Here is a 16,478-nt window from a genome sequence, read left to right as displayed (position 1 = left end):
CATATGCTGCCTGCAAAACGATCTGGGGCGCTCTTGAGCCCCTCTGCGTGCACCCCCCCCCCAGTAAGTTAGGGATACGTCAAAGGATGTGCTTCTGGCACCAGTAGACGGAGCCCCACGGAGTGTTCTCGCTGCACGTCTGGATGTGGTGCTTTGCGCCGCGCGCTTAAACTAGATCTCCGCGCCCTCGAATAAGATAGTGGCTTTTTAGCATCTACTACTACCCCCGCTGGGTGAGGGCGGTGGTATTCTCTGCACTTCTAAGCCCTCCAGGCAGCAACTGTTATCTTCCGAAAACTGCCTCGTTCAGAGTGAAACGCCTACGCTTGTTACACTGCCGAGTAAAGGCGTTGTTATGTTTGTGTGTTCAAAATGTTGCTATCGGAAAGTACCTGTTGTTAACCGTCCTTATCTCAGGTAGTTTTACTGAAGCAGAAAAGGCTGCTGCAGGTGTGATTCGAGCCATTAAGAGAGAACCTGTAAATTTCCAGACTAGTACGAGCTTTTAATACTGAGGGTGTGTCCACAGATTGTCCGTCTGTCCGGCATAGATAAACTGCGGTAAAAATATCATTGTCACTTAACTGATAGCTCTTTTGTAGTCATTGTCAGGTTTGGAGCTCTGAGCCATAACACAGAGATGTGAGATCTTATGTAAAAGTATGCTTTGAGAATGAGGTACAGACGTCTGTATTACTGTGTTATGGAGCCCAGAAGAGTGGTGAAATGCATTCCCCTTCTCTCTGCTTGGTTTCAAGCATACCTTTGAGTTCTATTTCTGTTTGAGACAGATTTTAATAATTGCGGTTGCTGCTTTCTCCCAGTATGTTTTCGTGTAAGCTGCTCTCTTGCACTAGAAACAACTAACTTAATTAGCCTGTAAAGAGTTTCCTAAATCACTATTTCAAGACTTATGGGTTGTAAACAAAATATGCCTTTTATCCCTTCCCCTTTATTTTTTCTCTAGCATTCACACTTGAGGAAGAGTTCTTTCTGTGATATTCAAAAACTAGCTCAACGTTTTTTGTGATTTATCCTTGATCCTTACTAAGATACTGTGATTTTGATTCAGCTCAGATATTGCAGCATGGTTAGGCTGTCAGGAATGTTCTCTGTTCCAGGAAACCGAAGAGAACAAATCTGTGTTCAGGAGAAACGAAACTGAAAATACTGGAGTGGTAAAGAGGAAACTTATACCAAAATTTTGAGGAATGAAAACTTCATCTGAACTTGGGAAACGTTTTTAATAAAGATTGAGAGGATACAGTGTTGAAGGCTGAAACTTTTATTATGCTAACTGCTTTCTGAAAGAAGCTTGATTTTCTAAACTCAAATTTTATTTTATGTATGAAATGGATAAATCAGTATTCTGAAAGATGTTATTTCATAATTTAGCATTACCTGAAAAATAGCTTTTCTTAATTTTAACTCCTTAATTTGGTCATGTAGATATAATTCTGTTTTTAAAAATTGTGCCTTATTCCAAAGTTGTGCACAAAGAAAAAATATAAAACAAATACAATGGGTTGTATCATAAGACTAGCCCTTCTGGATCAGGCCCAAGGCCTATCTAGTCCAGCATTTTGTTTCCCATAGTGGCCCACCAGATGTCTTTTGAGAAGCGCACAGGCAAGAGCTGAGGATGTACCCTCTCTCTTGTTGTTCCTCCCCTACCACAGTTATTTAGAGGTATCTTGCCTCCAAGACTGGATGTGGCCAATCGCCATCAGACTAGTAGCCATTTAGACTTGTCCTTCATTAATTTGTTTAAGCCCCTTTTAAAGCCAACCAAGCTAGTGGCCATCACCACATCTCATGGCAGAGAATTCCATAGATTAATTATGCGCTATATGAAAACGTACTTGCTTTTGTTGGTCCACAGTTTCATGGGATGACCCCTGTGTAATGATCAACCTCTGATCAGCCCCTCCTCTCCCCTAAAGAGTTAACAGGGAGTGAACCCTTGTCTTGATGGACACACTGGGAAATCCAGGGCAGCTAATCAGTACACCAGGTGGGTGGGCCCTGGAGAGGCATTGTGTGGAATTCTGGGAAGAAGGGGTCTGTTTGGGAGAAGCACGGGCAGGAAGGCTTTTGGAGGAGCAATGGAGTTTTGCTTCTTCATAGTCGAAAGCTAGCTTGGAGATGTGTCTCATGGAATAATGTCTGCAACTTCTGGAAAGGCATGGAGGACAGGAAACTTGAGTTCTCTCCCAGAGTTTGGGGTGAGTTCAAGGGAGAAGGAAGCCAGGGCTTTTGGCTTCTGGAGGTTAGTCTAGGGAACAGTTATTAGTCAGATTTTGCATTAGAAACTTATCTTTCTTTCTTGTGCTTTCCATATCCCTGAACCTGTTCTATTGTTTTCCTGTAAAGCAACTAAGCTAAGAAAAGCTCAGCCTGCACCCATCCAGCTAGGTTGTGGAAAAAGACTCTGTAAGCTTTAAAGGTGTGTTTTCTTGCATCCATGTTCTTTGCAACTCGGTAACCATTATTTTTAAAGTGTGCCACCCCAATATCTGGGGTGCTTTTTGAAGTGTTCCTGTAACCTACTGAGTATTTCTTTTACCTTTAACTAAAAGCTGAGAAAGCCTCAGATGGAAGCTGTCTGTAGTATTTTAAATAAAGTTCATTTTTCTTTTTGTTCTTTGCAGTTTTAACAAGCCCCTTTGAGTGGATTTTTAAATCAGGAAAGGAGGGCTGAAAGGGTTTTTTTCTCTCTGGTGCAACACTCCTCATACGTTCATCAGCTGCCAGGTTTTCTTACCAGGTGTACGCTTGCACGTGGAAGGCTTTTATACTTCCAGCGTGGTGTAGTGGTTAGAATGCTGGACTAGGACCAGGGAGACCCGTGTTCAAATCCCCATTCAGCCATGAAACTAGCTGGGTGACTCTGGGCCAGTCACTTCTCTCTCAGCCTAGCCTACTTCACAGGGTTGTTGTGAAAGAGAAACTTAAGTATGTAGTACACCGCTCTGGGCTCCTTCGAGGAAGAGCAGGATATAAATGTAATAATAATTTTCCAATAGCAGAGGAATGGGAGTTGCCCTGGGATTCTGCCCAAGCCCAGTGGGGGGGGGGGGCTGTGTCATACTCTGTTGATAATTGGGTGTGGTGGCAGCACATAACTACTAGAAATACAGGAAAGTTTTGGGAGAAGCCTTTGTTCAGAAAGCATGGAGGGGATGACTGAGGATTTTTCTTCCCCTCACATGGGCTTGTTCTAAGACAAAGGCTTGGTAATCCACTACACCCTGATTCTAGTGTTTTGAGAGAGGGAGAACAATTTCTCTTTATCCACTCCCTCTACTCTATGCATAATTTTTATAAACCTCTATCATGTTTCTCAAACTAAAAAGTTTGGGGAACTAAAGCCTCTTTTCTAAACTAGAAAGCCCCAGATGCTGTAGCCTCATAAGGAAGTTGCTCCAGGCCCCTGATCATCTTGGTTGCCCTCTTCTGCACCTTCTCCAGTTCAACAATGTCCTCCTTAAGATGTGGTGACCAACTATCAATAACTGTCCATTAATGGAGTAGAAATTGAACAGGTTAAGTGTTTCAGATATTGGGGAATCAGTGTTCTCTCTGACAGGGATTCCCAGTTGTTATTGACTACAACTCCCTTAACCCCCAAGCAAAAGCTGTTGCAGCTGGGGATTCTGGGAGTTGTAGTCAACATCTGGAAATCCCTGTTAGAGGGAACACTGCCGGGAATCCTTTTTCATTTTTCCTGGGAGGTGGAATGCCCATGCCAAATAGGCGGCCCGTAATGCTCAGAGGAGTACTGCGGCAATCCTGAGTGTCTTCTTCACTAGAAGTGGGCAGTATATCCTGGCAGGCATCAGACCTTTTGAGGCCAAACTCTTAGCAGAGAGCCTCAAAATGGGCCGAAAATAACCCAACCTGTTATTTGGATGGCCGGCGGGCCCATGGAAGGAGCTCTTGCCACCTCCCCCCTCACTGCTGTGAGGGCCACTGGAGCACCGCACCCTGTCTCATTTCGGGCCTCTGTACATGGCCTGGGGGTGTGGCTTGGGGTGCACAGAAAGGGAAAAGATGGAATCCCCCTGGCTGCACTTTGTTCTCTGGCCACCGGTAAGGTTGCTATATGCCTGTCCTTGTTATGATACAACCCCAATAAGAACAGTTCTTGCAACCAGTTAAAGCACAATGGGTAATATCCAGCACACCCCTGGCCCAATGTGTGCTTGTGTAACTGTTATGAAGCAAAGTGGTTCTTATCCCACACTACAGAACCTTTGCCTATAGATGCATGAGGAGACTCAAGAAACCGGATGAAAGCCATCTTTTATTATTATACTTAGATGCAGAGTGCTGAGCAGTGTTGGAGAGGGATGAGACCTGTCTCTCTGGGTTTAATATCGGCCCTCTGCGCTTCTGGTCCGGACTCCGAGTTGTTATACTCTTCTGAGCCTTGGATGGTCTTTGATATCATCCCCTTCACTTCCTTCATTGGAATGCAATTATGCCATTTCTGGAGTCCTTGCCTCAGACGTTCAGTTCTTCACTCCTCTCACCCTGGCGTCAGTGGCGTCATGGTTGTTCCATCTTTACAGACTTTATCTCCTCTGTCCAAGGCATAGGAGGAGAAATCCTTTGATGTTCTGCTGCGCTCTTCACCTCTACTCATGTCTTCAGCCTTGATTGATTAGGATGCGCTGTCAAGCACACATCATTCTTTTCCTGGCATCCGGGCTTTAGGACCCTAATTAGAATTTCCAAAGGAGGAGAGCAGGGACGGAAAGTGAGGTAGGGTCACAGCTAGGTTACTTCCCCAGCACAGAAGCCAAATGCCAGGCACCCATGTTAAATACGTAATTTCTCTAGTTCTATCTCAGGCTGTGGCCCTAATAGATGTAGCTTTCATGGGTTTGGGCTCAGCTATTCTAGCTACTATCAAGTGCACAAGCAGCAGTCAATAAGGCTTCGTGGACAGCACAGCATAGTTAGGTTCATAACAACCGCAGCAGGCAGTATTTCATTGTACAGGAGGTACGGCCTGGTACAGAACATCAGAGGCAATGTATGAGAATCAAGATGATGCAAAGCAGACAGAATTTCTGGGGAGGTCTGGGATGCTTGCCATATAAGGCACCTTCCTCACTTCCTTCACCCTTCTGAAGCTTGCTCAGCCCCTTCCCCCCAGCCATTGCCAAGAGACCTTTGGCAACACCCTGGGATGTGATGTGGCATGAGAGGGGGTTGTGGTGGGGGTACGGGACTATCCAGACATCCCAAGTAGTGCCTCCTCTAGCAGTTCCCCTTATAGTTTTGGAATATTTCTATCTCTTGCTGCAACCTCCCCACACTGGATTTTGTGTTATTGTTGAAGGCCCCTTGACAGCAACTTTCCAGGGGGGCTCAGGAAGCTTCAGTAGGGATGAGGGGTGGGGGTGGTACCTTATGCTATTACATATTGCCCTAGCAGTACTGCTCTGGATGTGACCCATTAAATGTGATCTGGTGGTTAGAGTGCCATACTAAAACTAGGGAGACCAGGCTTCAAATCCGCATTTAGCCATGAAGCTTATACTGTGACCTTCAGCAAATTGCTTTCTCTCAGCCTAACCAACCTCACAGGGTGGTTGTGAGGAGAAAATGAGGGAGACTATGTATACTCTCTTTTAGAGCTCCTTTTAGAAAAGGTAGGTTAAAGTATAATAAACATGATGGCTGTTGTTGTTAACATAGTATAGATTTCTGGAGTAGAAACCCCTTCACACACTTTATGCACAATTTGTTCACACTTTTCTCTTTTTGTCCAATGTTGAAAAGCAAAATTATTGAATGATTGGCTGAATAAAACCAGATTGTAATATCATCCCAGATACACTAATTTGGGTTAAAAGTCTGATGTTGCATAGTATTCTGTGTGTTTCATGTGAAATCTATGTACATAATTTTTAAGTATAAAGAATTTTAGAAACATATGTTCAGGAGCAAGGAAATGAGCTAATAATGTTCTCTTTAACTCTTTAGAAAATAAAATCACCGGCTCAACACTACCATACCTTACAAAATCTGATCTTGAAGAAATGGGGATTAGGTAAGGGAAACTTTCAACTACCAAATTTAAGAATTTGTAAGACCTTGCGTTTTAATTACCTAAAATAATACTTGCAGCCTCGACCCTTGTACATGTCACTGGACAAAACACACATTGCTATTTATCTTTTGTCAGTGCTGACTTTAACTAAAGTTAACAACTGAGTGCCCTAGAAGGTAAGGTTATATGTGAAATCTGATATTTAGTTATATGGGCTTCCTGCCTAGTATAGTGGTCTCTATATCAGTGGCAGCTCACCTTAAGGAGCGGGGGGGGGGGGTGCTAAACGAGGTGCAGCTGCCTCTGATTCCTGGCAGCTCTGTTGTGCCTCTCTCTCTCATTCTGCTCCATTCCAGCATTAATGAAAGCTGTGCAGCCTGTAGGCTGGCCATTCATAAGGTAGACCTGTGTGCTTGTGCAGTTCCTCCTGACAAGTGGCCAATCTGCAGGCAACACAGCTCTTGTTAACGCCGGAGCAGAATGGGAGAGAAAAGGATAGGCAAAAGCTTGTGTCATCAGATAAAAGTAAGTCGCACACAGATGAAATGGATGATAAATCAGGTATGTCTATGTACCTAAATTAATCGCATATAGGTGGACCACCCAGATTCCATATGCTATTGAACAAGTTTTCATTTTAAATCTTCATCTCTTTTGTTGCATTAGGCTCACACGTTTGGTCTTCTAACACCAGCAGGAAGTAAATTTTATCTTAGAGAAAACTCTCTATAGTGTATCTAGTAAGAAACAGAGCAGGCTCCCTCTTGCTGTAATAGTAGCACCTTTGTTCTTGCTGTATTATATTATATTTTTAAAGATTTGGTAAATGAAAATTTAAAATAATATTTTATTGCCCAGGAAAGGAGAGAAGCCTGATTTTGATCAGGATATGATTATGAACGTGGAATATTCAGCCTTTCTCTTTCCATATTGGCAAGCATTTTGTACAGATTATAGCTGAGGAGGGAATGTGCATATACCATCCTCATTATTATGGCTAATGTGGAAAACTGGTGTTTTAAGTAGGATTTATTTTTTCTTGCTTCTCTTCATATAGTTTTTTCCAGATCTCTTGAAGATCCTTTGAATTTCTACGGTAATAGCTTAGCATTAATGTCTAGCACATGTAAAATATTGAACTGTCAATTTGACTAGATAATATATTTGACCATTTTCAGATTGGTAGGTTTGAGGCTGGATCTTCTGAATTTTCTACATAAACTGGGACAAAATCATGCTGACATGCTGAAGGTGAGAGAAGCATTTGAGTTAATCTGAAAGCAAAATTCAATTCAGACTTTAGTTGATGATAGGCTTCAACAGTCTCCACAGTCCATGAAAACCGCTGGCATGAAGATAGCTCATCTAGAAGTTTGTATTTAAAAGTCATCGCATTTCAGATACATGCAGAATACAGTGGTCTGGGTTTTCCAGGTTTTCCAAATATCAATTGAAAGACATTCTGGGATTTTATTTTATTTTCCTGATGCCCTGAAGAAACTAGGCTGATCTGACATATTTCTTTGACTATTTAGTGAACTAAAAAGTAGCTCCTGTTAATTTTCTTCTTCTTCTTCTTCAAAGAATCAAAATCTTTATTATGGTCAACGACCAGAAGGATACAGTTAACATGAATTGTATATGCTGTATAACAGGCCTTGACACATGTTCTTTGGATCTAGAAGCCAGCCCCCAAATGTAGGAGCCTAACTGTGGACACTTGACAAAATTACTGGACTTCATGACAGACACTGTGGAGGGAGAGGATAAATGGGCTTCTTTCTTTATTCTCTTTAAAAGTAACCTACTTAAAACAGAAACAGGGCTGCCTGGGACCAATAAAGATTTTATTAAATAACTCTGCTTCTGAATATCCTAGTGTAGGCGCCACATTTAAATTTATCAGTGCCATGGCTCCCTGGCGCCTGGGATTTGTCAAACTCTTCTGTATAAATATCTCCAAAGTGTTCCTCATAGCCACAAGTATTTTCCCTGAATGATTTGATTAGGAAAACAGTCAACATAACAGACATGATGTTGCTTACATGTTCAAACAAATTCAAAGCTTATGCGGAGATTATTTTTATTAGAATACATTTAATAGTTTAAAGACAGTGGCCCACATGCTGCACAGCGATACAAGGGCTAGAGCGTCTCTCCCAGTTTACTGTTGCATTTGTACAAGGCGTTGTGTATCCTGTTTTAAGACCTTTTGTTGTGCAAGTGCTGTGATGGTGCTACTGGGTGTACAACTTTATGCAGCATGGCAACTTTGCCCAGCTCCACAAACTTCTTAAGTGTGTGAAACTTCTCTCCATGCATTAGCACAACAGTAGTCTGGATGTCAGCTGGTATTCGCTTTATATTATAGTACAGTATCTCACTTTACATGAAAATGTCCATGTGGACTTAAATGCCTTTAAGTAAAAAAATAAAAGTGGATCAGATATTACAAGTTAGTTAGTTGTTGGGGATCAAAATCTTAGAAGATACTTCATAAAGGTAGATTATCTCTGCCTTATTTCATCGACATTCAAAACATCTCGTTGTAGATGGCAGTGAGGGGAGGGGGGAATGAAATTAACTTGACTGAATCTTTAAAATATACTATATAACTGATTAATAAATGAGTAACAAAACTATCATTGAAACAAAACCACCTGATTAGCTTCATAATAAGAGTTCAAAGATTATTTGGATAAATATCACACTCAGCTGCTGAAGGTGTTCATTCACCTAATGAAAACTTAGAGGTGTTCATTTGTTTCTTACATTGAGGCCAGGCAGGTGGTGGTCTCCAATATTCAATCTAAGACTTAATTATCATTTTTGCAAAAAAATGCAAGGGGAAGCTCGTGTGTGTGTGTCTTGCCAAGTTTAGAGAAACTTCTCCTAAAATACACATTTACTTCCTCCTTTTCATAGGTCATCTTTTGTACTTTTAAATTTCATCTTATATTTTTTAGGTATTTAATGACCCAATCCATGGTCATATTGAAATACATCCTCTTCTTGTTCGAATCATTGACACACCTCAGTTTCAGCGTCTACGATACATTAAACAATTGGGTGGCACCTACTATGTTTTCCCAGGAGCATCACACAACCGATTTGAACATTCCATTGGGTAAGCAAGTGTATTATTCTCTATAGTTCTCCTTTGTTTCTAGTGAACTGTTGTGTGTGGCTACCACTCTTGGTTCATAAACATAACCAATTTTGCAGCACTGCCTTCTGCAAATCTATCGTATTTATATACTGCCTGATATATGTCTCCCTAAAAAAAAGAATAAAAACAATTATATCCCGCTCTTCCTCCAAGGAGCCCAGAGCGGTGTACTACATACTTGAGTTTCTCTTTCACAACAACCCTGTGAAGTAGGTTAGGCTGAGATAAAACAGTCTTACAGAGTAAGAACAATTAAACAGATTAAAATTAAATCTTACTAAAAGCCTGAGAAAAAAGGTGCATCTTGAGAGTCTTTTTTTAAAGCATCCAGAGCTGAAGAAGCTCTTATTTTACAGGGAGCACATTCCAAAGGCCAGGTTCCAAGTCACCACCGAATGAGCCGGTGACAACCATTACCACATCTCCCTAGATGATCTTAATAGATGGCACAGTTCATGACAAATGATGTGCTTTCTTAAATACCCTGGACCCAAGTCGTTTTGGACTTTATGGGTGTCTGGCTTCCCTGCTGGCTTCCGAAGAGGCAAACCACTTACCAGACAGCACGGCAGCAGAAAGGGAGGCCGCAGCATGTCAGGAGCAGTGTAACTCTCTAATTGTTTTCATCTCTGTGCAGAATGAGTTTTGGGCAGCAGTATCAAGGCAGTGTGTGCGCATGCGCATTCATAGTGGAGCCTTCCTGTTTCAGCCTGAGCGGGACCTAAACTTAACTGAACTGACATTAAAAAAACTTGAGTGTGCACACGCCTTAGAGGGAACATTGGTTGGGAGCCGGCAGTGCCTGCTCCTGGTTCACAGGGAGGGCAAGGAAACCAGCGGGCCGGCCATTCAGGGCTGGGCCAGCATGGCCCGATAGGCCGCCACATGCAATGAGAGGGGGGCAGCCCTGCCTGTTAAGGCACTGCGTGACGGCACTGGAAGCAAGGGCTGGGGCAAACAAGATAGCCGCCTTTAGAAACCACCTGGAGGGTTGATGGGGAGGCAGCAGGGGCTAAAGAGGAGGAGCCAGGGGGAGAAGCAGGGAAGCCCCCTGAATGTAGGGCTTTATATAAAGGGTGGCTGGGGACGCGCACTGGGCCCGGCCATTTCCAGTTCAAGCACCGGGGCAGCAAGGAGGTATATTGCCGCCCCATGGGAATGTTTTTATGGACAACACTGGCGGGGGAAACACAGCAGGGCAAGAAAAGCACCCTCCCCTTTCCTTAAAGGTATTCTCCCCTCCCTGCCCTTCAAACTAGCAGTCGCCGGTTCCGTGCACATCCCAGCACTTTGCACCAGCACTTTGTATTTTGCTTGGAAACATATTGTCAGCAAGTGCAGTCCTTTTAAAATTGATGTTATGTGGTCTCTTTGAGTTGTCCCAGAGACCAGTCTGGCTGCCGCATTCTGCACCAATTGTAGTTTGCAAACAACGTACCAAGGCAGCCCCACGTAAAGTGCATTACAGCAGTCAAACCTGGAGGTTACCAGCATGTATGTGACTGTTTTAAGTCCATTTGCCTCTTGAAATGGGTGTAGCTATCAGCGGAAGCTGATTAAAAAACCACCTTGCCACTGCCTCAGCCTGAGAAACAAGAGGGAGACTGGGATCCAGGAATAATCCAAGGCTACGTACCTGTTATTTCTGGGGGAATGTGACATCATCCACTGAAGGAGACTTTCCTACAGCACATCTTATTTTGAAGTGGTGTTCAAACCTGGCAGGCTTAATAGGTAATTTTGAGAGGATGAAGGCTTAGCAGCTGCATAGCTTAGCATAGATTTCAATATCAAAACATTTTGACTTGAAACAGGCCATTTTGATTGCCTCGAGTTCAAAACAAAACACCCTTTAAATCAGGCCTGCTCAATTTCTGCCCTCCTGCAGAGGTTGGCCTACAACTCCCATAATCCCTGGCTATTGGCCACTGTGGCTAGGGATTATGGGAGTTGTAGTCCAAAAACATCTGGGGGGCCTCAGTTGAGCAGGCCTTCTTTAAATGAAGGTCCTGTTTCGAGCTCGGAACAAAACAACCCTGTTACGAGTGAAACCTTTCGGTGTTTCGACCACCATTTTGGAGGCCTGTTTTCCCCTTGCTGGTTGGTTTTCTGCCACCAGCTTCCAGTTGGCTTGTGATGTCCTTGCTTGTTGGCTTGTTACACAGGAACATAGGAAGCTGCTATATACTGAGTCAGACCATTGGTCTGTCTAGCTCAGTATTGTCTTCACAGACTGGTAGCGGCTTCTGCAAGGTTGCAGGCAGGAATCTCTCTCAGCCCTATCTTGGAGATGTTAGGGAGGGAACTTGAAACCTTCTGCTCTTCCCAGAGTGGCTCCATCCCCTAAGGGGAATATCCTACAGTGCTCACACATCAAGTCTCCCATTCATCTGCAACCAGGGCGGACCCTGCGTGGCGTAGTGGTTAGAGTGCTGGGCTAGGACCGAGGAGACCCGAGTTCAAATCCCCATTCAGCCATGAAACTAGCTGGGTGACTCTGGGCCAGTCACTTCTCTCTCAGCTTAACCTACTTCACAGGGTTGTTGTGAAAGAGAAACTCTCAAGTATATAGTACCGCTCTGGGCTCCTTGGAGAAAGAGCGGGATATAAATGTTATAATAATAATAATAATTAATAATAAAAGTCATGCTAAGGGGGCAAGTCATCATACAAATTATCATGTTATCATACAAATCAAATGTTGTCATGGGCAACTGTGACTCCATTAGGGAGGGGGATCTCAAAGGAGGAAGTTGCTCTAGTTGAGCTTATGACTATGTTTGCTGCTAAGGGTGTTGCTGTGGCAGCTGTTGCAATGCTAGGAAGTAAGGGGTCAGTTTTGCATGAGAGAGCAACGTTTGCCAGTGATGATACTGCAGCTCAGGCACTGTGGCTGGTGGTGGATTCTGGGTCAGTGATTCAAGGCAGGGTTGCAAAATGCATTGCAAATTGCAATGCAAAACATTAGCACTCTGTGAGTGGAGCTTGTTCCAGCCATTGGGAAAAATGGGGAAACTTGAAACACTCCATTGTTCTCCATGGGTAGTTCCTAGGGACCCCAAAGTAGTTCCGGCAGCTCATTAGAGAAGCGCCGAAATGATTCATATGGCCCCAGCCAAAATGTTTTGGAAGGGGGCGAGCAGTAACATTGAGGACACATGCAGGTCCTTACCTGCTCCTCCGCTGCCCCACCACTGTTCTGATTGCAATGCTGTCCTTCCCAAAATGCCACCCATGGCGGTGGCGCAGCAGCCATGTGCATGCTGCCACCACAGCACACTCATGGGAAGGACAGTGCCGCAATCAGAACAGCAGCAGGGTGGCAGAGGATCAGGTAAGGACTTGTGTGCCTTCTTAAAGCTGCTGCTCTCCACCCTGCCGTTGGTGCCCGAAACAATTCAGGCACATCCCTTCACCAAAGTGGGTTGTGTGGTAGGACACGATGGGTGCTACCTATCATCCAACCCACAAAAGAAATGGGCAGTTTTAAACAAATTGTTAACCTTTCCCCCAAAACCTATGGGATTCTATGGGGGTTGTGGGGAAAGTTTAAAAATCACCCACTTGCCCATTTCTTTTGTGGGTTGGGTGATAGGTAGCACCCATCATGCCCTACCACCCAACCCACTTTGGTATCCCTAGGAACTAACCGTGGGGAACAGTGGGGTGTTTCAAGTTTCCCCATTGTTCCCTTTGGTTGAAACACTTGAATCGTTTCGAGTTTCGAAACAACTGGTTCGACCTCTGTTTTGATGAAACATTTCAACCACCTGCATTTTGTTTCAAGCTCTAAACAAAATGCAGAATCTGTTTTGTGCACATCCTCAATAGCCAGTAAACATTTCCTTCTCATGTCTGGGATAGAATGTCTCTTAATTTGTTTGCAAGGAATACTTCCAGTTGTGGCCTTTGTGTAATGAGGCCTTCTGGAGGACAGGACCTGAAGTTACCTATGCTCCTCTTCTAGAGGAGAAAAGTGCTTCATTTTCTTTTGTCTAGTCCCTTAAGGCCAAAGAGGAACTGTCTCTAAGCAATTTGTGTTCTTAACCATTTCAGATTGGGTGGGGCATAGAATTTTAGAATTGAAAGGTATCTCGGAGGTCCTCTAATCTACCCTCCTGCTTAGAGCAGAAAGCTGTTACAGCATCTCCCTTAGATGACCATTCAATCTCTGAAAACCTTCTGTGAAGAGAGTCCACCACTCTGTAAGGCAGATAGTGCCTCTGTCAAACAGCTCTTACAGTTAAAGAATTCCTCCTAATGTCTAGCTTCAATGTGCTTGCTTGTAATTTCAACACATGGTTTCTCATTCTGCCTTCAGGAGCAATGGAAAACAATAACCTTCTTCTATACTCCTCAGATATTTGAAGTTGGCTATCCTATCTCCCCTTCTCCAGGCTAAACATGTCCAGTTCCTTTAACAATTTCTCATAGGACTTGGTTTCCAGACCCTTCGTCGCCTTTGTTGCTCTCCTCTGCATGACTCTGATTTATTTATTTATTTAATCAAGTCTCTTCCTTGTTTCAAGTTCATCTTTGTGATGGATGGATGGAGCAGGATGCATTTTTCAAAATAATCAAATGCTTACCCAAGAACTTAATCAAGAGGAATGTAATTCAGAACTTAAGTAAATTTGGTGCCAGTTCATAGCTGCAGGATTGTTGTGAAATGTCAAATGTTTCTCTTATTTGTCAACCTGAAATTAAAGAAATAGGGGAATGTATTTGCTGTCTTGCAACAGAGTTGGCCATCTGGCAGGGTGTTTGGTCCGGGCACTGCAGGAGCGACAGCCAGAGCTGGAGATCAATCTGAGGGATATTTTGTGTGTGCAGATTGCTGGTCTTTGTCATGATTTGGGTAAGCAGCTCCTCAAACATACTGATAAAGTAGTATACGTACAATGCCATTTCTAAAATATTTCGACACAGATGATTGTAGTTTGTTTATCATCACTTCCTCACTACTTTTATATTTCTGTAATAAATTAAAAATTGTTCTTAATATTAGCAGGTTAGCAAAGGTGTTAAGTCTAATGTGCAGCTTTGTTTTAGAGACCTAAAAGGCCAGTTGCCACAAATGGCAAACCCATATGATAAATCTTTTCCTGGACTACTGTATACTGCTTCAGACTATCATGGTCGGAGATGCTGTTGAATGCTCCCAAGTGAGAGAAATTTCATTTACAAAGAATGCTGGGAAGGAGCAAACTATCTAAGTAGCATAAAATCCAGTGAGCTGAGGTTTGTGTGGCTATAAAGGTGAAGTTGTGCCGTCGAGTCGGTGTCAACTCCTGGCGACCACAGAGCCGAGTAGTTTTCTTTGGTAGCATACAGGAGGGGTTGACCATTGCCATCTCCCGCTCAGTATGAGATGATGTCTTTCAGCATCTTCCTATATCACTGCTGCCCAATATAGAAAACACACCAGCGGGGATTCAAACCAGCAGCCTCTTGCTCCCTAGGCAAGTTACTTCCCCGCTGCGCCATTAGGTGGCCTTGTGTGGCTATTAACTGTGGGTTTTTTAATCCCCAAACTGATTCAGGAGAGAAAAAACACAAATATAAGCATGTAATGGGCGGGTGGTGGGGCGCAACAGAATGATGAATTCTGGCATAACTGTACATCTAATTAGATGTATGGGTGGGAAACGACGATGCCAAGGCTTGTACATGGAATTCTTAAAAACTCAAACATGTTGAATGTCTTAAAATTGAAGACCTCTTGTCATCTGGGTGATAGTTCTCAGTTATAAGTATGTATTCCTTCTGTTCTTCGTAAATTTCACTCAGATATTTAAAACTGAAGGCAAAAGGATTTTGATGGCCTAGCAAAGTGTTCTTCATTGCAAGGCCCAAGAGCACAGTGTCCCATGGACACCTAGTATGGTTCCTTGACTAATTCCTTATTAGACCTATGCAAAACCTTTGTCCAAAGCCGAATACACCATTCAGCCCCCGCCCCCAGGCACCACACAGAGGCAGCTGTGTGGTGCTGTGCTTTGTCCAGAACTAATAGGCCTCCTTGAAGGAAAACAGAGCCCTGGCACCATTTTGGAAGGCACATACTAGAGCTCTGCACTGGGAAGGACACTTCCAACTGCTCCCATGTGTGCCTTCCAAGATGGCACTAGGCTCAGGAAGACTGTTTCTCTGAACGATTCTCTCCCAGTGTTAGCACTTGTATGAGCGGAGGTCAGAATAATGGGAAATGGCTCTCACATTAAAAGGCTTTTGCCAAAGTGGCCCGTGCTTGAAAACAGTGAAGATCACTGTTCTAGTGACACCATATCTCATGTGGTTTGGACCCAATTAAGAATGAATTGTAAATTACACAGAAACTTAGAGATGAATCAGCTTTGTACAAAGAAGACTTGATGCCCAATATAGGCTGATGAGCACTTATTGGAAAAGTATCTATAAGGGTCTCTGGCCTAACAGCAGTTCTGTGAAGATGCCATATCTGTAATACACATGGAAGAGAACAAAAGGTAACCAAGTCTAACAGGCTGAAAGTTTAATCTCTGGCTCAGAGATTAATCTCAGATTTGATGTTACCATAGTAAAGACATGTATCAAAAGCACAGCTCTTAGCTCTGCTTTTCTTGCTTTTAGGTCATGGACCATTCTCACATATGTTTGATGGAAGATTCATCCCACTTGCTCGTCCAGGATTAAATTGGAAGGTGGGTGTGCTACATGCAGAACACTGTGCAAGCCCATGATGGGTTTGTTTTTTAAGGAAATGTCCGTTTCTTAAATATACAGGCAACATGTTGACAACTAGTGGTGTGTTAAGAGCTGAACTGCGTAGAGGTCTCTGAAATGTGTTTTAAATAAAAAGTATTGGTTAACTTTGAGAAATATGATCACTAAAATTCTTATTCTGTGTGTTTAGAAGATTCATACCTTTTCCACAAAGATTCTGCTCCATGCATCTTCATTTCATTGTCTTTACTGTTTCCTTTGAGTGCCTTCAGGTTTCAGCTTTATCATTTCATCCGAAGACGTTGTTGTTAGGAGTCACAAATACCATGGGAGATTTCGGCTGTTGAGCAGTGGGGAGACTGCAAAAGCACTGAAGCAGAATATAACTGTTCTGTTACAAATGAGTTATCTTTTCTTATCCTGCTAGTGGTTCTAGTTAGGGATGTGCATGGAGTGGTATTTGTGTTCTGTTCCGAGCTCAGAACAGAATGCAGAAGGTTCTCTTGGAACAACTGGTTGAGCTAGAACGAGTTCAGAAGC

General features: G+C 43.2%; 1 protein-coding gene and 1 long non-coding RNA gene across 7 annotated transcripts in view; one reads left to right on the top strand and one right to left on the bottom strand.

Annotated features, from left to right (window-relative positions):
• The window catches only part of SAMHD1 (SAM and HD domain containing deoxynucleoside triphosphate triphosphohydrolase 1), a 34,378-nt gene that overhangs the window by 847 nt on the left and 17,053 nt on the right, over positions 1 to 16,478 (top strand). For 4 of the 6 annotated variants that reach the window (XM_053245241.1, XM_053245244.1, XM_053245243.1 and 1 more), the window contains exons 2-6: positions 5,998 to 6,064; positions 7,243 to 7,315; positions 9,031 to 9,191; positions 13,976 to 14,091; positions 15,846 to 15,916. In XM_053245241.1, the coding sequence (XP_053101216.1) occupies positions 5,998 to 6,064; positions 7,243 to 7,315; positions 9,031 to 9,191; positions 13,976 to 14,091; positions 15,846 to 15,916 (488 nt within the window). Of the gene's footprint in view, positions 1 to 1,795; positions 2,226 to 2,380; positions 2,447 to 5,997; positions 6,065 to 7,242; positions 7,316 to 9,030; positions 9,192 to 13,975; positions 14,092 to 15,845; positions 15,917 to 16,478 lie in introns of those variants that run through there. The other 2 variants (XM_053245242.1, XM_053245245.1) reach the window with 2 other exon arrangements.
• Positions 4,328 to 16,374, bottom strand: LOC128322942 (uncharacterized). Its single transcript, XR_008306096.1, has 3 exons — positions 16,140 to 16,374; positions 10,870 to 10,959; positions 4,328 to 4,723 (listed from the first exon to the last, which is right to left on the bottom strand). It is a non-coding gene; the product is annotated as an uncharacterized LOC128322942 (long non-coding RNA).

This window comes from Hemicordylus capensis, chromosome 4 (genome assembly GCF_027244095.1).
Source record: "Hemicordylus capensis ecotype Gifberg chromosome 4, rHemCap1.1.pri, whole genome shotgun sequence".
In the NCBI taxonomy this organism is placed as follows: domain Eukaryota; kingdom Metazoa; phylum Chordata; class Lepidosauria; order Squamata; family Cordylidae; genus Hemicordylus; species Hemicordylus capensis.
The sequence above is the reverse complement of the archived record's forward strand: the minus strand, read 5'-3'. Positions and strand labels throughout refer to the sequence as shown.